This window comes from Salminus brasiliensis, chromosome 23 (assembly GCF_030463535.1).
Source record: "Salminus brasiliensis chromosome 23, fSalBra1.hap2, whole genome shotgun sequence".
In the NCBI taxonomy this organism is placed as follows: Eukaryota; Metazoa; Chordata; class Actinopteri; order Characiformes; family Bryconidae; genus Salminus; species Salminus brasiliensis.
The window spans coordinates 1,028,722-1,054,219 of record NC_132900.1 but is presented as its reverse complement, the minus strand read 5'-3'; the positions used below and the strand labels follow the sequence as shown (position 1 = coordinate 1,054,219).

The 25,498-nt window shown below is 43.2% G+C and overlaps 2 protein-coding genes across 5 annotated transcripts in view; both read right to left on the bottom strand.

The window, feature by feature from the left end:
- Positions 1–4,451: 4,451 nt before the first annotated feature.
- fam131aa (family with sequence similarity 131 member Aa) lies at positions 4,452–18,286 on the bottom strand. The gene is made up of 5 exons (XM_072669245.1): positions 18,088–18,286; positions 11,850–11,937; positions 11,588–11,773; positions 11,321–11,458; positions 4,452–9,086 (listed from the first exon to the last, which is right to left on the bottom strand). The coding sequence occupies exons 1-5, from the start codon at positions 18,124–18,126 to the stop codon at positions 8,656–8,658; spliced, it is 882 nt and encodes a 293-aa protein (XP_072525346.1). The 5' UTR covers positions 18,127–18,286; the 3' UTR covers positions 4,452–8,655.
- A 5,770-nt stretch (positions 18,287–24,056) lies between these two features.
- Positions 24,057–25,498, bottom strand: part of eif4g1a (eukaryotic translation initiation factor 4 gamma, 1a) — a 33,498-nt gene continuing 32,056 nt past the window's right edge. For all 4 annotated transcript variants that reach the window (XM_072668951.1, XM_072668952.1, XM_072668953.1 and 1 more), the window contains one exon: positions 24,057–25,498. This exon is cut by the window's right edge and continues 29 nt beyond it. In XM_072668951.1, the coding sequence (XP_072525052.1) occupies positions 25,346–25,498 (153 nt within the window). In that variant the 3' untranslated portion in view covers positions 24,057–25,345.

Sequence of the window (25,498 nt, the reverse complement as noted above, 5' to 3'; positions counted from 1 at the left end):
TTCAATGTTATTTGTTATATTTATTCGTATCATTTTTATTATTTAAATATTTAAATGTTCTTTTTTGGCTTTAGTACATATCTGGCACATTGTCTTATGTTCTTTTCACGATAGCAGCTAATTGGGATCCCAATAAACATTACAATAATAAAAATAATACTAATAAATCAAATAACATTGAAGAAAGCGAAGTTAGATTTTCATTGACTAATTAATTGCATTGATAGCAATTGGTAACTTCGCTTTCTTCAGCTGGTAAAATTCTATATTTTAAAAAAGGTGGTAAAATTCTACATTTTTATTGACTTAGCTTTCTTCAATGTTATTTGTTATATTTATTTTTATTATTTTTATTATTTAAATGTTTAAATGTTTTATTTTGGCTTTTGTACATATCTTGTCTTATGTTCTTTTCACGATAGCAGCTAATGGGGATCCCAATAAACATTAAACAACAGTAAACAATGCTAACCTGGGAAAATGCTAACAATGCTAATAATGGGATATTAAAAATTGCCACATATTTCGGTTAGATTTACAACACCAGTAAATAACGGTCAAGCCAGTGTGGTAAACTCTGAAGTCTTTAACTGTTTTTTTATGGAAATAGTGTAGAATTATCAGAAGGTCTAACTCTAAGGCTCTTATTTTGGGGGTGACGTCATTTCCAGCTCCGACATCCGAGATGAGCAGAACGCAGCATAGGAAAACAAAGTGTTCCCAAACTTTTGACTGGCAGTACAGTTCCGAACATGCATACACACACACACACACACACACACACCTTCTCACAGGTGCAAGTGAGCCAAACCCTACCCTGCTGTTACTGTTTCCCACCACAGGCAGGCCCAGAGTCACAGAGGCTCCGAGGCCCAGAGGCCGTGAGTGGTCACTGCGCTGGCCATTCGAGTACTGTATTTTATGTCTGGTTCCATTTCACCTGCTGACCACCACCTCTGGTTTCATATGCACTTTGACTGGAGCCCACCCACCAGGCTTTGAGCTTCAGACTGTGTTGTTAGGATCTGTCCTCTGATAGGCTGACCGGCTCACCGACCGTGCAATAATCAGTGTCGTGTTCTTGTGATCAATCTGCCAAATAAGATTATCTCAGACAGAGCGCCGGGCCGAGCGAGTGCCGGCGGTGAAAGTAACGGTTCTGTGGGATGGAGAACCGCTCTGAAGGGATCAGTGCTTCTTCACCATAATCAGGGATTCATACTGGAGATCAAAAGAAACGTGATGTTACTGAAAAGCTGACTGTTTGACTATTGTGAAACTGGACAAGCTTTTATTTTTTATTATGATATACACTGAGGAGGCGGAGCTACAGTCTCATTAGGGTGAATATTAATAAGGCTCTAAATGTAGGTATTGTGATATACGCTGAGGAGGCGGAGCTACAGTCTCTCATTAGGGTGAATATTAATAACGCTCTAAATGTAGGTACTGTGATATACACTGAGGAGGCGGAGCTACAGTCTCTCATTAGGGTGAATATTAATAACGCTCTAAATGTAGGTACTGTGATATACACTGAGGAGGCGGAGCTACAGTCTCTCATTAGGGTGAATATTAATAACGCTCTAAATGTAGGTATTGTGATATACACTGAGGAGGCGGAGCTACAGTCTCTCATTAGGGTGAATATTAATAACGCTCTAAATGTAGGTATTGTGATATACACTGAGGAGGCGGAGCTACAGTCTCTCATTAGGGTGAATATTAATAAGGCTCTAAATGTAGGTATTGTGATATACACTGAGGAGGCGGAGCTACAGTCTCTCATTAGGGTGAATATTAATAAGGCTCTAAATGTAGGTATTGTGATATACACTGAGGAGGAGGAGCTACAGTCTCTCATTAGGGTGAATATTAATTAATAACGCTCTAAATGTAGGTATTGTGATATACACTGAGGAGGCGGAGCTACAGTCAGTACTTATCTAGCACACTACAGTTCTCTTTCACAGCCTATCTGGAACCTCCAGAACAACTATGGTGACTTTTTCTTTTTTTCAGACGACATTGGCCCCACCCACAGTGTGATTGGCTCATTCCTAAATGTGTTGGTGGTTAAGCTGACAGCCTTCAGTTCAACCAATAAAGTCCTGACCAATGACAGAGCTGGTTTAGCTGAATCTGTCTAGATACAACTGAGAAAACAATCCTGATGGACATTTCTCTGTTTCTATAAATATCAATAAAATAATCAATAAAAATATTTTTTATATCGACTTCCATTGAAAGTTAACAATGTCTTGGAGGCTATTGGAGGTATGGGATTATGGTCTGTCTGAATTTGGCTGTTTTTAAATTCTGTATTGATTTACTGAGGAAGGCTTGTCCTGTTTCACAGTAGCTACAGCAGGTCAGCTGTGATTGTGGATGTAAAGGTGGTGGTTTAAGGCGGTCCAGATCAGTATAGCGTACATCTGATATTCTCTTTAGTTCTCTTCTCATCTGTCCCGCGGAGACGAGGACAAAGGGCTTGATTCAAGAGTGATGAAGTCAAGCGGACCAGAACAGCAACACTAACAGTGTTTCAGCGTCACTGTTAGACTGCAGAATCACGCGACACACCGCCCACCATCCGGAGACATTACCCATTCAGTGTTTTCTGTCAACATTGGGCCACTTTCTGTGCTGTTTAAAGCAAGCCTGTCATGTATTATACTGTATGCCACTATAGCGCACATTTAATGTAGAGTTAAGCAATAAGTCTGCAGTCATCTCCCTGAATGCTTTCTATAACGATCATCGCCTGTACAGACTATATGACCATACGCAATGTGTATGAATCTAGCACACGTGCCCTGTACATATAGAAGATATGCATATGGAATCAACAGTTGCCATTATTTTTCAGAAAACATTTGTTTTGTACATCAGTAAAAGATTAAATTTCAACTTTAAACTTTGCTCTGGCTCTTCAGTTCATCACACTGTAGGCTCCCTACACAGGGCCCTCATGCATAAGCACTACATCACATATTCATAAAGCAATACCTGAGAAGTTCTCTTATTCCAAGATGTCGAAGTACATCACTGTGCTGAAAAAAGCCACTGAACAAATGACTTACTTTTGTTTTTTATCTTCAATATATAAATAAAGGTTAAATATTAGTAGTAATAATATATTTTAGTATGTATTCATATATATTAAGATTTATTAATAGTATAGAAACAATTATCCTATTATAGAACGACATAAAGGTTGTGCATATATTCTCTACAGAGACACATTTTAATACATATTCCTGTTTATTTACGGAATTTAACAAGTTGTAAACCAAAAAAGACCTATGTAATAAGACTACGGCGCATTTTATAATAAACCAAACCTTTGTCTTAGTTCACTTGGGTCCTGAATGGCTATATGATTACAACTGACATAAACCTACATAAACATTTATAAAGGCTCTTTTGTCAATTTTTGAGGTCATTTCACCACAGATTGTGTTTCAACGCCTGACACTTTGTAATAAGCCTTTATAAATGTTTATGTAAGTTGACATTAACAGTTTTTGTACAGTAGGTGTCGTAGCAGTAGTCTAATGAATGCCTCCATTCAGTAAAGTCACTCCAGTCTGCAACACTTTACCGAAGGGCAGTGCTCATAACACTACACTGATTAACTGATATACATAAACATCTATAAGGCACCTAAGCAGCGGTCATAACGACTGCTTTTGTCAAGTTTTGATGGCATTTCCCCTCAGAAAGTTTTACAACAGCACATACTTATAATAAGCCTTTATAAATGTTTGTGCAGGTTCACGTAGGTTGTTATGAATGTCGTACATAAGTGTTGTGTAGCCTTATAAATGCCAGCATTCATAAGGCTATTTAAACTACATAAACATCTATAAAGGCTTATTACAACTAGCGTGAGCTGTGAGAAAAGCGAATTTGTCTATGTTTTTGTACTTCGCTCTCAAAAAGCGTTATAACAACTAAATTTGAATCAGTCAGTTATGGTTCATGAACAGCTCATGTACAGTAGGCGTTGTCTATAGGTCATTTGACATGAATGGCAGCGCTTATAAGACTACACAGCCTTTACTGGACATAGTCCTCTATTGACAACTTCTTTAAACCTCATCTTTAAACATACATCAGTGGTCATAACGGCCGCTTCTGTCCATTTCTGATGTCATTTCATCACAGAAAGTGTTATAACAACTAACTGCTGGAATAAGCTGATGCATACATGCTTGAATGCATTAATGGCTTATGTAGGTGTTGTGTAGCCCTATGGATTTCGCCCTTCAGTAAAGCATTACTTGTGGTTTCTGTCAATACAGCTTCATTTGCTTCATAAACTGACATAAGCCATTTACAAATTATTATTAATGCTTTATGAATGCATTATTCAGTGCTTATGAATGTGTTCTTAAGCTTTTCACAGAAAATCTCAAGCTCTGAATCAGTGGACATGAGAATGAAGGTACACTCATCAACTTTAATGCAGTCATCACATTTGTTTTCTTGTACAAAGGATTAAAAAAAGAAACTGAGATAAAGAGGGTTTGCACATCAAACGTCCAAAATGTCCCCACACACACACACACACACTCTTACACACACTCTTACACACACTCACTCTCACACACACTCACAAATAAACACAGTGACGTTACCAGGCCACATTTACAGAAGGTCAGAATAATGCCATGTTGATCATGAGTCACCAGTTTTACTTCACTGTGGTTTATCATGCAAGTCAATGAGGTTCTACCGAGAACGTGTTCTTCCATTTACACTACACGGTTCTAGGGTTGACTATCATTCGTAAAAGGAGCCGCATCTCAAGGTCACGAGAACGTACGTTCTCCGAAAACAAAAAGGAACCTTTTCATTCAGCAGCTCTGCGAATATTCCACATCACAGTCGTACAGTACAGAGAAACGAACCCACAGCGAACGAGAAGAAGGAGAAGAAGGACGAGACTCGACAGTGTCATTCAGCTTCTTGAGGTACAACATCACACAGTGATCATAGTAAATGGGCACATTCTGTTCATAGACACCAACGCTCAAAAGCTTCTGCATCAAAGCGTAAAAGCCTCCAAACTCCCCTCAGCTCAGAGCTCAGGCTCCGCGAGCAAATCAGCCTTTCAGAAACAAACGAGAAGAAGAGAGAGAAAACAGGAAGCGAGGCTCGTCCCCCTCGGCGAACGCACCCACCGTTACAATAACCTGCGTCACCTTTTAAAATCAGCAGAAAGGAAAGAGAAACATTCAGAAACATTCTCCTCAGAGACACTTGGAGTGACGGGCAGTAATAGGCAGTAATGCTAATGTTGCTAACAATCAATCAAAGCGAATAGTTACCGATTAGCATTATTCAAATGACATCATGTTGATAGACTTCTGAAGCCGTGCGCCGCTCTGTATTCGGCATCAGACCCACGTTAGAGCCGCTTTTCTCGATGGGGGAAGATTCATCAACAAATCACTGCTCTCTCACCCAGTGGTAAACACAATCTTTAATGTCTAAACTGACATTGTGTTATTCATTTATTTCCACTGGCCACAAGATAACACACTGACAAAATCATATATTGAGGGTGCAACATAATTAATTGAGGCTACGAGATGATCTACTGAGGCCTCAATATAATATGTTAAGGGAACAACACAATATATTGAGGCCACAAGATAGTATACTGAGGCCACAAGATAGTATATTGAGGCCACAAGATAGTATATTGAGGCCACAAGATAATTTATTGAGGCTACGAGATGATCTACTGAGACCACAACACAGCATACAGAGGCCACAAGATAGTATATTGAGGCCACAAGATAGTATATTGAGGCCACAAGATAGTATACTGAGGCTACAAGATAGTATATTGAGGCCACAAGATAGTATATTGAGGCCACAAGATAGTATATTGAGGCCACAAGATGATCTATTGAAGCCACAAAATAATATGTTGATGCCAAAACACAATATACTGAGGCCACAAGATAATATACTAAGACCACAAAATAATATATTAAAGCCACAAGATAATTTATTGGGGCCACAGGATAATTTACTATGGCTACGAGATGATCTATTGAGACCGCAAGATAATATATTGAAGCCACAAGATAGTATATTGAGGCCACAAGATAGTACCTCATGGCCTTATTACATTATGTCTTGGCCTCGAGATATGTTGCCTATATATTTAGACAATTAGATGATATATCAAGGATAATCCCACAAGATAACTTATTTTATTATTTTTTGAAAATATTATCTCATGACCATGCCTTATTAAAAATAACAATCAAAAGGAGACTTCCACATGAATTTAAATAAATTAAAACTAGCTGAACCACTGATCCTCCCCCAGAGAAATCAGCTAGACCCCAGTTCCTCATCCGGGTACGCCGCCGCCGCCGCCTACAGAATGACGACACACTTTCAGAGCCCTACTGGCGGCTACTTGCTTGTATTGTTAGCAACAGTAGCATTACAGCACTATTCCTTTAGGAGCGGGAGACAATCCTGCCTCCTCTCTGTGTTGAGTAGTGCGCTATGAGGGTGTGATGAAGGAGGTGATTTAACTGCTTCGAAATTGGAAGCAATTATAATAAATAATAATAAATAATAATAATGTGACAAATCTGATTGAATATGGGTGTAATCGCCACAGTCAGGTTTCCTTTATCCATCAAAGTCCAGCGTTAGAGTCTGCTGAGGCTGGTGCGGATGCTGTCTGAACCTGACCCCTCAGTAACCTGAGGACACAGTCACTGCGAACATCTCCCTAACCTCCAATCAGGACACAGAACAGAGAGGTGAAAGGTCACCGGAGAATGAGAAAGTGGTGAAGGTCGAGCAGAGAAGTGAAGAAGAGTCCGGACCAGAGGGTGGGAGAGGAGAAGAGAGGAATGGAGAGATGGAGAAGATAAAAGTAAAGCAGTGGTCACCAATCCCAGTTTGGTCAAACCTACAGCTGATATCCAATCACCTCATTCACCAGTCACTGGGCCTCCCACCAGGCGGGAACAGGGTAATTAGTCAGGCAGCACTATTAGAAACTCAGGAGGAGTGGGGTTTAGAGTCAGAGCTGGAGTTCTACAGTGGAGGTTCTAGATAAGCTCTCCCAGTCAGAGCTGGAGTTCTACAGTTGAGGTTCTAGATAAGCTCCTCCAGTCAGAGCTGTGGTTCTACAGCGGAGGTGAAGGGAAGCAGACGTCTGAAGCTCTACTAAAAGCTCCTCACAGAAAGTTCTTCACCTAATGGTGATGAAGACGCTGCCTGATGCCTGAGACACGGTTCTACCAGAGTTCTGAGAAGAGCTCGGCTCTAGAACCTGCTTTTAAAATCAGATCATTAAAATGGTGGAGGGATACATGCTGCAGGGTGTAGTGCGGCTACAGAAAGTAGTCCCTAAAGAAAACTGCATTAGTTCAGATTCTCTATTCACTATTTTACCTTCATCATCATCATCATCATCATCATTCCATATAAAACTCAGAAGACTCGTGTTGTAGCTTCACTGGAGGGTTTGGATAGGAAGTAAATTATGGGCTGTATCTGTGTTGTAGTCATGGCGACCAATGCCTAGTCTCATTTACCTCCACTGTAAAGACACCAGAGTGGCTCAATTTCTCTACAGAACTCTTCTCTAAATGCTCTTGAATGTTTGCTATGTCTGCTAATGTCTGCAGTGTTTCAGTGGCAGTAGGTCTTACCTTTGTGGACCGGAACCCTTCAGATCAGTTGCTCTGGCACATTACTGCAGATCCACCAATACATTCAATGGCTGGATTTCCCCAAATAGCAATGAGTTCTGGCCCAGTTCTGGCTCAATGACAGCGATGACTTTGTCTGAATCTATGTCTAGGGCAGCTGCAGGTGGGCCAGTCTCAGGCCGTTTACCATTCCCGTAACCGACCTGCGAGCACCTTGACTGAGCCGTATTTGGCCCAGAATCGTCTGCTTTCTGGGTAATTTTGAAGAAAGCAAAAAACATGCAAATAAAGTGTAAAAACTAAACTGTGGGTTGCAGTCAAACACCAGTGCAGAACCATCTACCCACCCTAAAGAGCTGAAAGGTACTGTACAGGTACAGTAGTGAGTAAAGTTCATGAAACTTGTGATAGCTCTTTAAATTGCTTTGCTAAGGTCAAATGGGTCATATAATTACACTGATATTTTGTGTCCCTGAGATTGAAAGTGTTACATAAAGTTACCTGGATCTCATTCATACCATCAATCCTAATCGTTTTATTGTTATGTACGTTATATTTACTCTTTATTTTGACAGATCTATTTCCCTAGGTCTTGATTTTTGGAGTATTGACTCTTGGAATCGACTCAACTGATTCTTGGAATCAATTTGAATCAGAATCAGTCAACTTTAAAAGTTCTTGACTTGACAGATCTACCAGGTCGCCATAGAAGCAAACCACCCACCAGGTGAATGAGGTGAAAGCTAGCGCAGCTGATTCAACCAACGCAACCCCTTCAATAGCCGGAGCAGGTCGTAGCATTAGCATTAGCATTCAGGAAAGTAGAGCTGTTTTCTAAGTGAAGGATTGGTGACCACTGCATTGAAGGGACATCACTTACAGTAGATGGAGAAGGTGGAGCTAGAGATGGAGATAGATAGATAGAGAGAGAGAGAGCGAGAGAGATAGAGGAACATCACTGCCTGAAGTTTTCTCCATCTTCTGCCTCGTCTTCGTCGTCGTCGAAGGACACCGCTCCTGACGTATCGGAGATGCTCCTGCAGCGGCTGTACCAGCGGATCACCTCCTGGAACACATTGTCTTCCCCTTCTTCGTCCTCCACCTCTCCTCGGTCCTCCTCGTCCTCCTCTCCCGGAGAAAGGCCAGACTCGGAGTAGGAAGTGGAATGGTAGCAGGAATCTCCTCGGCTCCAGAGCGGCCGGCGGACAGCCTTGGTGAACTCGCCAACCCCGGGTTTGTCATCTCCTTTTGGAACTACGTCTATGAGGGCCTCCTCTTCACAGCTCACCTGGTAGAGGCTGGACTCCCGCAGGCCGCTCCGGTCATCCACCAACGCCTCAAGGTCAGCCTCAGCCCGGTACGGCAGCTGATTGGACAGCACAGTGTCTGAGGGAGGAGCAAAGAGTCAGAACACCTAGAGAACACGCAGAGATAGAGAAAAGAGGGGGGGGGGACAAGGACGAGAGAAAGGAAGAAAGAAGGGATGGAAGAAGATGGAGGAAATGTGACAGGAGAGGAAGAGGAAGAGGAAGAGGAAGAAGAAGCATGAGAATGACGAAGGAAACAAGGTGAAAAGGTTGGACAGACTAACAAGGACAGAGAGAGACAGGTGGACTGGACTGGAGCCAATGAGCAGAAAACAAAGTGGAATCAGCCAGTCTATTGATACATGAAATGGACAAATGTTTGTGGACACCTCTTTTGAATAAATGCATTCAGCTACTTTAAGCTGCACCCATTGCTGACACAGATGTGCAAATGCCCACATAACACAGTCTAGTCCCTGTAGAGAAGAAGTACTGCCAATAGAATAGGACTCTCTGGAGCAGATCAACATCATGACCCTATTGGCCCCATGCTGCCTAATGCCAGGCGTGGGCTAGAGGGGTATAAAGCCCCCCAGCATTGAGGAGCTGTGGAGCAGTGGAAGAACTGTGTTCTCTGGAATGATGGTGGAGGAGCTCCATCCAGTACTTTTAGATAGGATGAATTGGGTTGGTGATCATCACCAAACACTGAATGCAATCAAATCCTCACAGCAATGCAATTAAAACATCTTAAACCTAATCCTAATATCTCTAATATAATAATCCTAATATTTCTAATATTTGTTTAAACAATCAATAAGAAATCCATCATAAAATCACACAAGCAAAAGGGTGGTTGCATACCCACCCATAACCCCCACCTCTAGTGGTCAGCTCATCATAAAAATACGATATTCAAGAGCAATACATTAAATATAAAATAAAAACAGTGCAGAGGTTCAAAGCAATCATCTCATAGATCAATTTAGGCTCCACTTATCAGAGGGGGGACTGGTCTCCAACCACAGGTAGATGCTACCAGTTCTCCCTCCTCTCTCACAGTCTCCTCCCTAATCATCGTAGGCTGCAGGCATGGTCCGAGCTAGCACACTGCTCTCTGGCAGCATCCCCTGTCCTCAAACTGACCCAGAGGACGTCAGTGGCCTTATACTGGGGCAGATCTGAACTGCACTCCAGTACTGAGTAGATTCAGACGGTAGGAGAATGAGTAACGGCCCACTGAAGCAGCAGGTTCTGACGGAGCTCTTCACACCTGAGTGTTTACAGTCAAACCAAGCGTCTGCTCTCGCTGGTGCTGATCGCTCTGCAGAGAGCTGACAACACACTGCCCACAGTCAAGTGCACTTAGTGTTAAAAGAATGGGGGACTACGAGAGGAGAGCCTTCTATACAGGCTCTCTCATTTGCACTGGTTACAAGTCACTATATCTTGTGGCCAACGTTAAGATTTTCTCCACAACAGGGACAAAAGTATTGGGACACCTGCTCTTCTGAAGTCAAGGGTATTAACAAGAGTTAATCCTGCTTTTGTTGGAGTAACTGTCTCTACTGTCCAGGGAAGAAGACTTTCTACTAGGAGGAACATTGCTATGAGGATTTGACTGCATTCAGTGCACCACCCCACCTCATCCACAACCCATCCCAAAAGTATTGAATGGTGCACCATAATTCCAGAGAACACAGCTGTGTGTTTGAGAGAGCATTTGCACATCTGTATCAGCAATGAGTGCAACTTAAAGTAGCTGAATGCTTTCATTAGAAGGGGTGTCCACAAACATTTGGACATGTAATGACTATGGAGCATTCTACTGAACTGGTTGCAAAGTTGGGTTAGGGTTAGTGTTGCTTTCACAGTATGTTCAGGTCATCATCCATCTGTACTATATAGCTCTGACCCATCAGTATGGCTGTATTTGATTGAATCTGAGAAGAGCTCTATATTCTCTTCAGAACTCATCCTGCTGCTTCTATCAGCAGAACATCACCAATTAACACCACTGACCCAGTTCAACTCGTAGCCATACAAGCCCATGCTATAACACTGCCTCCACCATGTTTGACAGATGATGTGATATCTTGGTCTCTTGCTTTCATCTGTTCAAGGAATCTTGTTCCAGAACTGGGAACCTTTTTTTTCACCATTACCGTATTGGTCCGTGGTCTTAATGTTTTGGCTAATCAATATCTATCAATCCCTCACATTTATTCTGGATATGAATACGTTCTTATCCACTAAACTGACTGAAAATACAGACCGTTAGAACCTGGCAGCTGCTGACCGTAGTGTTCGTACCTGAGCTCTGGGTCGTGATGGTCAGGTCATTGTTCTGAGGGAGATCGTCTTCAGAACAGTCTTCATCCACATCCTCCTCATCAACTGAGTTCCAGGCTCTGAGCTTCGCCTCCGCGATCGCAAACTGCTCAGCTACTCCTGCAAAAACACACACACACACACACACACATACACACATACACACATACACACATACACGCACACACACCTCAGCACTGGGCTAAGAAGACCACAGTAAATGATGGCGGTCAGGGAAAAGAACCCCACCTGCTGCAAAGCGCGCCTCCTGCTCGCCCTCACTCAGGTGGGAGTAGGAGTTGAAGTGGGACTGCAGGGTGGCGGATGAAGGGTCAAACGGTTTGGACCAGCCTTTCCACTCGATCAGGTGAGCCACCCTGCCCTGAGCCATTGCTGTGGGCTTGGTCACATGATCCTTGACCACCTGCGAGATTCCTAAGAGAGAGAGAGGGTTCAGATCATGCAGATCATGTGTAAATATGTAAATAAGTAGGCTGTAATGAATCGTTACCGTTAAAGGATGACCGGGCCAGTGCAGCGATCTCCTGGATGCTCAGCGCTTTTCTGGATTTGGGGAGCATGTCGACAGGCTCGTCAACCTGACAACATAAACATGGTACATGGTTCCACACACCACTGAGATCCCTACACATACTCCAAAGTTCTCCTCTCTCATGGAGTCTAGTATTATTTAGAGTTCTCCTCAGATCAACACCTGGTTTGGTGGTAAATCAGGGCTTAATGATGGTAAATCAGGTGAGCTGCTGCTGCTGCTGCTGGAGTTGAACACATCCTCCACGCTGTGCTGGCTGGACTGGGGGGCGTCCAGGAGAACCCTGGAGGAACCGAGCTCTGTTCTTCAGACTAGCTCACCGACAAGATCTCACTACTTTCTTTCTTCAGAATGAGAAGCTCTTGTTTCTCCTTTTTACTGGATTTATGTTCTGATCTGTTCTGATGAGATCTGAAGCTTCTACAGTAGAACCCTCTCACTGCTGAGAGACGGGGTTAAATCCTCTACTGGAAACCAACCTTAAATATGACTTACCAACTTATTTACATTTATTCATGGAATTTAACATATTGGAGAAAACCTGCAGGACACGTATTATTATTCAATTATTAAATGTATTCATTTCAGAAATGTATTGAAGCTACGTAGACGAGTTTCAGTGAAGCAGACTGTTTAGAACATGAGGTGAAGGTGGTTCCGGTTCCTCCAGTGTTCCTCAGCTCTGTGGTTCTGGTTCTGTTTGGGTTTATAGACTAAAGTCAGTCCCACCGTCTCCTAAACCTCATCCATCTACCAGCTGATGAAGATCTGGAGGAGCTCTGAGAGACGCGCCGAGAGACACACACACACGATTGGTGACGGTCTAGGTCCAGTGTTTGTTAGCAACATTAGCCTAGCATCTCTAATTGTAAATCAAAGAAGCTCACATCAGATACCAAACATGTCTTAACCAATTGACTAAATCTGGGGTCAGAGATTAATCGTGATACTCAGATTTTTGACTAAACTGATTGAACACAATAACAGTCTAATAGAACCGCCTGATAACCATCTGATAACCGTCTGATTTCACCACTCCTGTATTACAACGAGTTCTAATAATTTACATTTACAACATACACTCTGTCCAAATATTTGTGGACTAATGTACTTTAAGTTGCATCCATTGCTGACACAAACAAGCTGTGTGTGTGTGCATTTGCACATCCACCATCCTGACCTCACTAACGCTCTTAACATTGAATGCAATCAAATCCTCACAGCAATGCTCCTCTAAAATCTAGTAGAAAGTCTTCTTCTCTGGACTGTAGAGACAGTTACTCCAACAAAAGCAGGATCAGCTCTTTTAATACCTTTGACTTCAGAAGAAACAATGTACAAACAGGTGTCCCAATACTTTTGTCTATTAGTGTAACATAAGGTATTACTGTAATATTAAAGCATTTTGCAGAACAGTCATTGAAATAAGAAACAATGATGATCTCTCTGAGCTTCCTAGAGAACTTCCCTGATCTGAGCAGTGCTTTAAAATGACCTTACCTTCTCGCGCCTGCAGCTAAAGCTCTCCACCTGCATTTTTAGACTCATCGCTTCAGTCCAGACCTTCAGAGCTCCTTTTGTGGAGTGGGAGATGTTGCTGGAGCTACACCAGAAGACTACACTAAAGCCAACCAGGCGAGAACTCGCCTGAACTCAAACTCTGACAGATGCTACCAAATCCTCCCTGGTCAGCCGCTCGCTCGCACTGATAAATCAGAGGGTGTCCAAGTGGTAATGAGGCATATGGCCCCGGCATTGACTGTTTAAGCCGCTCTGGTGTTAGACAGCCAGAGACGGCATCAATAATCAAAGCTTCTTATGGCCGAGATCAGTTTTTTGGCGTAACCGTGCGTCCATATGGTCCAGGCTGTGGGCCATTCGAGGTCCCCTGACAGTCGGCCTATATGGGCTACAGCGCTCAAGCGGTGGGTCTGAGCCGTTTTCGGGATGAAATCAGGATTCCTGAACATGGAAACCGCTCAGTGACCTTACTGACATATCGACACACACGAGTGTGAGCTGTGATGCAGGCTGATGACCGGCTGCTCTGGCAGTGAGGACGGACGTGTTAATTATAAACAGCAGTTATTTAGGTTAAACATCTGAACAGTGCTATAATAAGACCCTAGTCTAGCGAAGAATACACAGCCACACAACGACAGACTGTGAGTGACTGGGTTTCTCTGCAGAGAGCAAAAATATCCAGATTTAATTTAAAAGAAAAAGAAATGCAAAAAAAAAATGTTTCTAAGTGAAATCATCTAAATATAATACATCATTTATTTATTCTAATGTTATATAGAGTTAATTACAGGTAGACACTCTCACTGACCACTGACTTTATGCTTATTTGGGTTTATTATAATGTTATATAGAGTTAATTACAGGTAGACACTCTCACTGACCACTGACTTTCTGTTTATTTGGGTTTATTCTAATGTTATATAGAGTTAATTACAGGTAGACACTCTCACTGACCACTGACTTTATGCTTATTTGGGTTTATTATAATGTTATATAGAGTTAATTACAGGTAGACACTCTCACTGACCACTGACTTTCTGTTTATTTGGGTTTATTCTAATGTTATATAGAGTTAATTACAGGTAGATACTCTCACTGACCACTGACTGTTTATTTGGGTTTATTCTGATGTTATATAGAGTTAATTACAGGTAGACACTCTCACTGACCACTGACTTTATGTTTATTTGGGTTTATTCTAATGTTATATAGAGTTAATTACAGGTAGACACTCTCACTGACCACTGACTGTTTATTTGGGTTTATTCTAATGTTATATAGAGTTAATTACAGGTAGACACTCTCACTGACCACTGACTTTCTGTTTATTTGGGTTTATTCTAATGTTATATAGAGTTCATTACAGGTAGACACTCTCACTGACCACTGACTTTATGTTTATTTGGGTTTATTCTAATGTTATATAGAGTTAATTACAGGTAGACACTTTCACTGCTACATTTTAAACCATTCCTTGACTTTTAGATATAACACACCACATCCGAATCATCATAGCACTAGTCTGGAACTGTGATTGGTTAGGATCCCCACAGCACGCACTCTGTGATTGGTTAGGATCCCCACAGCACGCACACTGTGATTGGTTAGGATCCCCACAGCACGCACACTGTGATTGGTTAGGATCCCCACAGCACGCACACTGTGATTGGTTAGGGGACTAATATCATATATTCTGCAGCCACACCTCTCAGACATATTCCGCTTATGTTTCCTCAAAGCTGTGCCAAGACTAGATCCATCACTGCTCAGACAGCTAACCTACATTAACACGTGTCCGTCCTCACTGCCAGAGCAGCCGGTCATCAGCCTGCCTCACAGCTCACACTCGCGTGTGTCGATATGTCAGTAAGGTCACTGAGCCTCAGCTGCATTTATAAAAGCTGTTTCCATGTTCAGGAACACATTGTAGCCTCTGTAGCCTCCAGTGAGGACTACACTGTATGGACAAAAGTATTGGGACACCTGCTCATTCATTGTTTCCTCCAAAATCAAGGACATCAATATATATATATTTTTGCTAATTATAAACACAATGTGTCCAGATGTTTGTGGACACCCCTTCTAATGAATACTTTCAGCTACTTACTTTAAGCTGCACCCATTGCTGACACAGATGTACAAATCCACTCACAGCTTGTCTAGTCCCTGTAGAGAAGTACTGCCAATAGAACAGGACTCTCTGGAGCAGATCAACATGACCCTATTGGCTCCATGCTGCCTAATGCCAGACGTGGGCTAGAGGGGTATAAAGCCCCCCAGCATTGAGGAGCTGTGGAGCAGTGGAGGATCATCCAACATCTGGACCTCACTAATGCTCTTGTCGCTGAATGCAATCAAATCCGCACAGCAATGCTCCTTCTCCAAAATCTAGTAGAAAGTCTTCTTCTCTGGATCAGAAGAAAAGGGAATTAGCTCTCTACAGTCGTACAGCTCAGCTTCAGATACAGGCCTCTGCTCGCTTTAGTAAACAGCCTGAGATCAGCTGCGTCTCTGTGAGCAGGAGCATGACTCCAGTCTTTCCAGTAAAGGTGGAGGGATATAATGGGATGTAATGGGATTGCTCCTTAAATCCAGTCAGTGAAAGCAGCTCAGCGGGCCGGGCCGAGGCCTGGAGACGAGCAGCTGTCGTCTTCAACTGTGCGTATGTGGGTCAGATGTGTCAGTGGCGTGCGGGCGTGCGGGCGAGCGGGCGGACAGGGGAGACGGGCTCGGGCCAGAATGATCCTAATGAGGTCAAACAGAAGTGTGTTAACGGGCCAGAGCTGCATGATGAGCGAGTTCTGGATCCCTCGGATCTGTTCAGCGCAAACGACAGCAGCTTCTGCAGCTCAGCTGAAGTTAGCTAACTGTTGGCTAATTTGTTGACAGGACTGGGATTATGGCTAGAAATGTCTATACAGCCACACACATGCTGACGAAATCCTATAAAGCAAGTTCTGCATAGAGAGAAACTGCTAATGAAAGGGTTAACAGAGCTAAACATGGTTCTATAGGCATAAGCTAATGGCTAATAAGCTACATTTATTTTTGATTATTTTACAAATATTAAAAATATATATAATTATATTAATATATATATATATATATATTAAGATCATTGTGAAGAACCTAACCAGCCAGAGCATGCAAATGGTTCTTTAAACTGCAGCTGTTCTACCTGGAACCACTGCCTTAACTACAGGAACCCCTTAGAACTTTTATCTAGGTAAAAAAAAAAAAACAAGGCACATCCACAATTACTCATTTACCACGATTGCAGAACCATTGAGCCTAGCAGAGAACCATTTAAGCATTCCAATGGTTCCTTATCCTGTCATGGTTCTGTATAGAACCACTGCCTTTGTTAAAGAACCCCTGAAGAACCACTTTGTATAAAAGCAGAAAACATTTGTGTGTTGAAATAATTCGTTATGTTGTTGTGGATCTGTGTTATACCACTGCCTCGGCTGCAGAACCCTTGAAGAACCCTATTTTGGAGTATAGGGAGGTGCCATTTAGGCATGCTATGGATCTGTGTGTTTAAGGAACCCTTTAAGGCTGTAGAGTGTGTGAATGGTGGAGAACAGCACCACTGAATTTCACTCCACCCAATTTAATCCCATGAAATAATCCGGTTCGAAAATAACCAGTGTGAACCGGTCCACAGCAGAACCCCTCGTGTTACGTCACTTCGATGACCTTGCGTTTTATTAGGTGCCACAATGAGAGCGCGCAGCACAGTGCGAAACACACAGCCTAGAACCCCACATTACAGTGCAGAACCCCAACCACAGTGAACCGCACGAGCTCGCCTGGGTCTGCATGCAGTGATGCTGCAGAAACGCTCGCGGGCTACTGTGCAGGGGGCTCCGGCTAACTGAACGCTGGCTAAAAACGACACATTTGAGCCACAGGAAGGTGCTAATGGCTAACACTGCATTAAAATGGATGTGGCTGCGATCTACGGAGCCACCTGAGCTCACTGCAACCAATCAGTGCCACGGTCAGTCGTTATAGCAACAGGTAACCCGTGCAACATCTGGCCTGGCCCTGCGTGCTGAAAACAACAGCGTTAACTTCATTTAGCAAAGGAACAGGGGGTTCTAGCATGTGGAGTCGGGGTGTTTTGGTGCATCTGCTTTTTAATGGGCTTTAGAACCTAATGCATTTAAACTGCTTCTATAATAATCATCATAATAATAATAATAATATGCATGCATCAATCTGCACTGCACACCATAAGACGTCTATTTAGTGACATGATGTATTTGCACGCTCGTGCTTGGGTGATTAGACATAGAGCTAATCAATATATTGCCAATCATAATATCATGAATACCTTCAACTACAAATAGCACGAGCCTGCATGGACACACAGCACCTCGCGGCTGAGAGAATGGTGGAAAGAAAGCAGCACGAGCAGCACGAACGGTCTCCATCCTGGCAACAGGCTACCACAGTCTCCATCCACACACACACACACACACACACACACACACACACACACAATGGCGCATTGACTCAAACAACAAGCAGCACACACACTGACGCTGATGCTAATCAACATCGTGGCAGCTGTTATTGCAAACGAATGCACGAGCGTTTACACGCGCCAGCACGACAACAAACAAATAAACAAGTAAACAAGCAAACAGAGCGCGAGCCTGCGTACCTTTATTGCGTGCAGCTGCGGGAAGGCGGTTAACAGCATCGCACACAGAGGAGAACATCAGTCGAGAACCCTGCAGAAATAAGCACGAGCCTTCGATGCGTCTCGCGCAACAGAAAAGCAGCTGTTTTCAGCGCGAGGGAAGATGAAGGATGGTGCAGCCCCTCTAAGCCTCTAACTGCCCCCTTCAATGAGCCCCATTTACCCCTCTCACCCTCCTCCTCCTCCTCCTCCTCCTCCTCAGGAGCCACCTGTGCGCGTTCAGCTTCTTAAAGGGACACGAGCCTCCCTTCACCTTCCACACGCCTTAAAGGGGAACCCCTGCGTGCTTAGCTCTTCTTCTAGAACCAATTAACCAGGCAGAGAACCATTTAAGCACCCAAGTGATTCTTACAGAAGAGCCACTGTGCTATATAGAACCACTGCATTTACTAAAGAACCATTAAAGAACCCCTGTTATTAATACTGTCAACATCCAAATGGTTCTTTGAGTTGTCATGGTTCCATAGAACCACTGAAGAACCCCCTTTTAAAAGAGTGTCAAATGACCACTTAAAGGGGAACTCTGTCCACTTTTTAAATTCTCTGCATGTCTCAGAGTGAGAGCTGAGCTGATTCAGAGTCGAGTTCTGTGTGAATCTGAGCTTCACTGTAGAGAAACTGACCCACTCTGATCTCTCTACAGTGGAGGTGAATGGAAGCAGGCATCAGTCGCCATGACTACAACACAGATACAGCCCATAATTTATCTCCTACCCAAACCCACCAGTGCAGCTACACGAGTCTTCTGAGTTTTATATGGAATGATGATGATGATGATGATGATGAAGGTAAAACAGTGAATAGAGAATCTGAACTAATGCAGTTCTCTTTAGGGACTACTTTCTGTAGCCGCACTACACCCTGCAGCATGTATCCCTCCACCATTTTAATGATCTGATTTTAAAAGCAGGTTCTAGAGCCGAACTCTTCTCAGAACTCTGGTAGAACCGTGTCTCAGGCATCAGGCAGCGTCTTCATCACCATTAGGTGAAGAACTTTCTGTGAGGAGCTTTTATTAGAGCTTCAGACGTCTGCTTCCCTTCACCTCTACTGTAGAACCACAGCTCTGACTGGGGGAGCTTATCTAGAACCTCCACTGTAGAACCACAGCTCTGACTGGAGGAGCTTATCTAGAACCTCCACTGTAGAACCACAGCTCTGACTGGGGAGCTTATCTAGAACCTCCACTGTAGAACCACAGCGCTGACTGGGGATGTTATCTAGAACCTCCACTCTAGAACAGCTCTGACTGGGGAGGTTATCTAGAACCTCCACTGTAGAACAGCTCTGACTGGGGAGGTTATCTAGAACCGAGCGTTTTACACCACCAAACCCCCACTCTGAGTGAGTCTGTTAAGATCTTATTTATTTAATTATTAAGATCATTCTGTGGATTCAACAACACACAAAATCATTTAAATATTCAAATTGGCTTCTAGGCAGAACCCTTAAAAGAACCCTTTATTAAAATGAGCATGGTAGTCTGTATGCCTTTTCTGCACTCTATGTAAAAAATGGTTCTATGTAAAAGAAAGGCAAAATAAAGAGATAATAATAAAAAGAAAAATAAGTGTTTAACTTGTAACCTCCACGCGACAGAACCTTTAACCAGACAAAGAACAACTTCAGTAACCAGGTGCTTCTTTGTCAGGCAGTGCAACAGTGGAACCATCGTGGTATTACATAGAACCCATTTAAAATGATCATCTACATGAGGGTTTCAACCATAGCATTTTATTTTTTTGTGCATCATAGCCATATATATTCAGTGTTTCTAATAAAGTGGCCAGTGATGAAGCGCAAGGTAGGTGTTTCTAATAAAGTGGCCAGTGAGTGGAACCACAAGGTGGGGGTTTCTAATAAAGTGGCCAGTGAGTGGAACCACAAGGTGGGGGTTTCTAATAAAGTGGCCAGTGAGTGGAAGCACAAGGTAGGGGTTTCTAATAAAGTGGCCAGTGATGAAGCGCAAGGTAGGTGTTTCTAATAAAGTGGCCAGTGAGTGGAAGCACAAGGTAGGTGTTTCTAATAAAGTGGCCAGTGAGTGGAAGCGCAAGGTAGGGGTTTCTAATAAAGTGGCCAGTGAGTGGAAGCACAAGGTAGGGGTTTCTAATAAAGTGGCCAGTGAGGAAGCGCAAGGTAGAGGTTTCTAATAAAGTGGCCAGTGAGTGGAAGCACAAGGTAGGTGTTTCTAATAAAGTGGCCAGTGAGTGGAAGCACAAGGTAGAGGTTTCTAATAAAGTGGCCAGTGAGTGGAAGCACAAGGTAGGGGTTTCTAATAAAGTGGCCAATGAGTGGAAGCACAAGGTAGGGGTTTCTAATAAAGTGGCCAGTGAGTGGAAGCACAAGGTAGGGGTTTCTAATAAAGTGGCCAGTGAGTGGAAGCACAAGGTAGGGGTTTCTAATAAAGTGGCCAGTGAGTGGAAGCACAAGGTAGGGGTTTCTAATAAAGTGGCCAGTGAGTGGAAGCACAAGGTAGGGGTTTCTAATAAAGTGGCCAATGAGTGGAAGCACAAGGTAGGGGTTTCTAATAAAGTGGCCAGTGAGTGGAGGCACAAGGTAGGTGTTTCTAATAAAGTGGCCAGTGAGTGGAGGCACAAGGTAGGTGTTTCTAATAAAGTGGCCACTGAGTGGAAGCACAAGGTAGGGGTTTCTAATAAAGTGGCCACTGAATGGAAGCACAAGGTAGGGGTTTCTAATAAAGTGGCCAGTGAGTGGAGGCACAAGGTAGGTGTTTCTAATAAAGTGGCCAGTGAGTGGAAGCACAAGGTAGGTGTTTCTAATAAAGTGGCCAGTGAGTGGAGGCACAAGGTAGGTGTTTCTAATAAAGTGGCCAGTGAGTGGAAGCACAAGGTAGGTGTTTCTAATAAAGTGGCCAGTGAGTGGAAGCACAAGGTAGGGGTTTCTAATAAAGTGGCCAATGAGTGGAAGCACAAGGTAGGGGTTTCTAATAAAGTGGCCAGTGAGTGGAAGCACAAGGTAGGGGTTTCTAATAAAGTGGCCAGTGAGTGGAAGCACAAGGTAGGGGTTTCTAATAAAGTGGCCAGTGAGTGGAAGCACAAGGTAGGGGTTTCTAATAAAGTGGCCAATGAGTGGAAGCACAAGGTAGGGGTTTCTAATAAAGTGGCCAGTGAGTGGAGGCACAAGGTAGGTGTTTCTAATAAAGTGGCCAGTGAGTGGAGGCACAAGGTAGGTGTTTCTAATAAAGTGGCCACTGAGTGGAAGCACAAGGTAGGGGTTTCTAATAAAGTGGCCACTGAATGGAAGCACAAGGTAGGGGTTTCTAATAAAGTGGCCAGTGAGTGGAGGCACAAGGTAGGTGTTTCTAATAAAGTGGCCAGTGAGTGGAAGCACAAGGTAGGTGTTTCTAATAAAGTGGCCAGTGAGTGGAGGCACAAGGTAGGTGTTTCTAATAAAGTGGCCAGTGAGTGGAAGCACAAGGTAGGTGTTTCTAATAAAGTGGCCAGTGAGTGGAAGCACAAGGTAGGGGTTTCTAATAAAGTGGCCAATGAGTGGAAGCACAAGGTAGGGGTTTCTAATAAAGTGGCCAGTGAGTGGAAGCACAAGGTAGGGGTTTCTAATAAAGTGGCCAGTGAGTGGAGGCACAAGGTAGGGGTTTCTAATAAAGTGGCCAGTGAGTGGAGGCACAAGGTAGGGGTTTCTAATAAAGTGGCCACTGAATGGAAATGCAAGGTCAGGGTTTCTAATAAAGTGGCCAGAGAGGGTGTTAAGGTTAATGACTCAACATGCTGATGTAAAAGGGGGGGGTGTTAGTCATGCAGCTCTGGATCACAGCGGTGTAGTTTCGGAGCGTTCGGAGGGAAAGCGTGTCAGATCTGCCGCATGAATTGTCAGCATGTCTGAAAATAGGTCGCTGAATTTCCAGGGCATTGTGGGGAAAACCATACAGCTGCTTTGAGCGGCTGGAGCGTGAGGATGACTCATGCATTCATCTTCATCAGCGTTATTTCAGGTTGCTGCAGGAGCTGCTACTCCAGCCTGTAAACAGGAAGATCTGCTCACAGCTGAAGATGCAGCGGAGGCTGCTGCTCCTCTCTTAAGCAGCAGCTGGTTAAACTGCCATTATTGCAGCACAGCATCAGCAAAGACGTCCCTTAAAGGGCCCACACCCTCCACCCTCCACCCTCCTTACGCTGGGGTGGGTGGACGCAGCTCTAATGCCCTTTTATGACCATTTCTAACCTGCAGATTCTGTTACTGGACCTTTAGCAGTCCAAGCTCCCAGTCTGAAACACAGCCTCTATAACTTCAGTCTGGGTGGGTGGGGCTAAACTGCTGCAGTGTGAATATGCAGATACACAAATACAGTCATGTTTATGACATCACAAAAACAGCCAATTAAACACCGGCCAACCAAGGAAGAGATCATTTACATAAATGTAAACCATTTATTTCACCTTTATTTTGTTTCCCTGCTCCTTTTATTGCTGCAAGTGTAGAGGTCTACGGGAAAACTAGTGATTTTAATATTACCATTTCAGAGAACTCGGACACAAACCTGAAAGGCTATTACTGCCCAATCTTTAGGTTCGAGGTCAACAACGATGCATATTCATGCACTGCCCAAAAATAAACTTTAATATAAAGCCAGTTTGAGGGCGTTTCCACACCCGCACTTCTTCGTCCAGTTTTCACACTTGACATGACTCGTTTGGGCAGGTGTGCAAACCGTAATCACACTCTAATGTGGACCAAAACCACCACACAGACACCAAATAGCAGATGTGGTCTTGGTCCAATCCAAAAAGAACTTCGCAGTTCGCTTTGACCTCGATCCGACCCAACCACCATCAGGTGTATTCTTCTAGTCTGAGCTAAACGGCTCCTGTAGCCAGGTGCTCGCCTGGTCTGCTGCCCACATCATTACTACAGCTCTGCTGCTGCTCCATGTTCAACTGTGAAATCTGCACTAGTCCAGAAGACCTTGGTCCTGTATTTACTTACTTGCTCCACCCCAGACAGGTCTGACCAATCAGCAAAGAGAACTCCCATGTGGTTTGTTGTGACCCATTTCGTCTGGATTTTTCCCTGTGAAAACAAACCAATCCAAAGAGAAAACGCTGCAAGCTCACGAACACCCTAACGGATTCAGACCACAGTGAACCGTCTACAGGTGTGAACACACCCTGAAACACTGCCCACCATTTCTGTCAAGTGCTTGGGCCCCGAGGATTGCCACTTGTATTATAATTTGAAGACTGATTCTCAGCTCTCGTACCAGTAACAGTTACGACAGTCCATAGAAACAAAACATGTTAATTTGATAAAACGTAAAGTGAAAAGTTTTAGCTGGTCGGCTTTGGTTGCATACAGTGATAATTTACATGCATTAACTTTATAAAAAAAAAAATCAGAATATTCAAATTAAAACCAAATCCAAATATAACCAAAGATTGCTCAAACAAAACTCAAACTGAAAATTTGGTAGCTAATTATTAAACCATTAAAGATCTTAAAATGTTTAAATTATTAAACCATTACTAGTAAAATACTATAACTTTCGGTTGGAAAAATTATAAACGTGACCTGCAAAGATGTTTTTCAGGGGTGGAGCAAGATTCCCATCTCAAAAGCTCCTCCCACCTTCAAGATACATCACTTTAAACCCATAAGTGACGAGCGTTCATATTTACAACAGATGTAGGGACGGGTATGCTTCTCATTTCAGAGTGCCTCTTTAAATCGGGCAGGGACCTTTAAAAAGCCCATCACCGTTTCAGAAAGGCCCAAACCATGCCAGCCCAAACCATGCGGAGGCTGGTATGCCAAGTTCAAGAAGCCCACGCCTGAAGAACTGGTGAAAAAGCTTTAATAAGGGTAATCTGGCCAAACAGAGCTGCAGCTCCTACAGCTGCCCTCCGTACTGACCAGTCAACACTGCCGCACACTGCATCCTTCAAAACACACTCCGCTTAGCAACTTGATAGTCTTTTATTTTCAAATGTTTGTTTCTCCAGCGTTTCCAGTTTCTGATGTGAAAGAAGCATCTCATCCTTAAATAATAAAGAAAGCAAAAAATATTTACATTTTTCAATAAAACTGTAATCAATGGATTATTAAGCACCTCTCACCGTCTGGAAGAAAACTCTTAAATACAGGGAAACTGCCATTTTTGTTGGAAAGAAAATACATGGCATTAACGTCAGATATTTCTTTAAGTTTTTGAAAAAAAAAAAAAAAAAAAAAAAAAAAAAAAAAGGAAAAACTTTAATATATATATGTACAGAACGCTCCTGAAATGTGTTTCCACCCTGCAAGTAGAAAAGGCTTTAAGGATCATTACTGTCATTTCATCAAGTTGTGTTTTTTTTTATTTCTTTTTTATTATTATTATTCTCTACGCTTCAAGTTTTAATTACGATTTCTCTTAAAAATCCACTGCAGGCTTTTCTGAGGCCGCGACAGTTCATCGACTGAAGAGGTAAAACGCAGAAATTCAGGGAAGGCAGCGGGACAGGGATGGCTTAAAGGAAGCATGTTGACCCTCTCCCAGCAGCAAAAAGGGGTCAAAAGAACAAAGTCCATCCCCCGCCGTCCTGCTCACAGCCACCCCGCTATTGGAGTAAACAGGAGGGCAAAAAAAAGAAAAGAAAGAAAAAAAAAGGGGGTGGGAAAGGGGGGGGATAAACCTCAAAATCCATCAGTCGTTAAGTGAAGTCAGTAAATACTATGCTCACCAGCCTCTCTTCCTTCTTAAAGTTAAAAATAACACCAACCTCTCCAAACACACCAAAAATTATCCCTACTTAAGCGCTCCGTGTTTGATCTGACGTTAGAAACCCTAAACGGCACGCCGGTGCCTCCAAAACAACATGACACACCATCTCTTATGCTAATGCATCAGATACCATGTTGCATATAAATCTACACTGACAGGTTAAGAGCAGCGCTGGTTGGTTTCGGTTTTCAGGAAGTTTGTTTCTTAAACTACATCATAAATGACGGCGCGCTGCCGTTAACGCGTTTAAGCATTTCATTTTCAATTCCCCCAACTTTATTTTTTATTTTTTTTATTATTTCTTTACGTGGACACTCGCCACAAAGGGGTATAGAGCAAAAAAAAAGAAAAAAAAGAAAGATGATTGTAGTTTGTTTCCATGGAGAGCCTCTCAATAGAGAAGATTCATGAGTTCAAGTTTGTAGTCAGAAAAGCTCCACCCGCTCCTTCGCCCCCTTTTCAAAAAGAAGGCGCCGCCTGGGATTAGCTGTTGTCGGACTCCTCCTCGGCCTCGCGGAGCCAGTTGAAGAAGCCTGTGACAGACTTGAGGGCCACGCCTTTGCCCACCTGCTCGGCCGGGTCCTTGCTGGACTCCCACTTGTAGAAGGCTTCCTCTTTAATCACGTCCTCGTCGTA

Bases quoted from the DNA above. Each gene is read 5' to 3' on its own strand.
- fam131aa (XM_072669245.1), bottom strand. From the start codon at position 18,126: ATGCTGTTAACCGCCTTCCCGCAGCTGCACGCAATAAAG. The intron at 11,459-11,587 runs GTGGGGTTCTTT...GTGTTTTTGCAG, and splicing joins GGAGGCGCGCTTTGCAGCAG to GAGTAGCTGAGCAGTTTGCG. The intron at 9,087-11,320 runs GTACGAACACTA...CTCCTCCCTCAG, and splicing joins CATCACGACCCAGAGCTCAG to ACACTGTGCTGTCCAATCAG.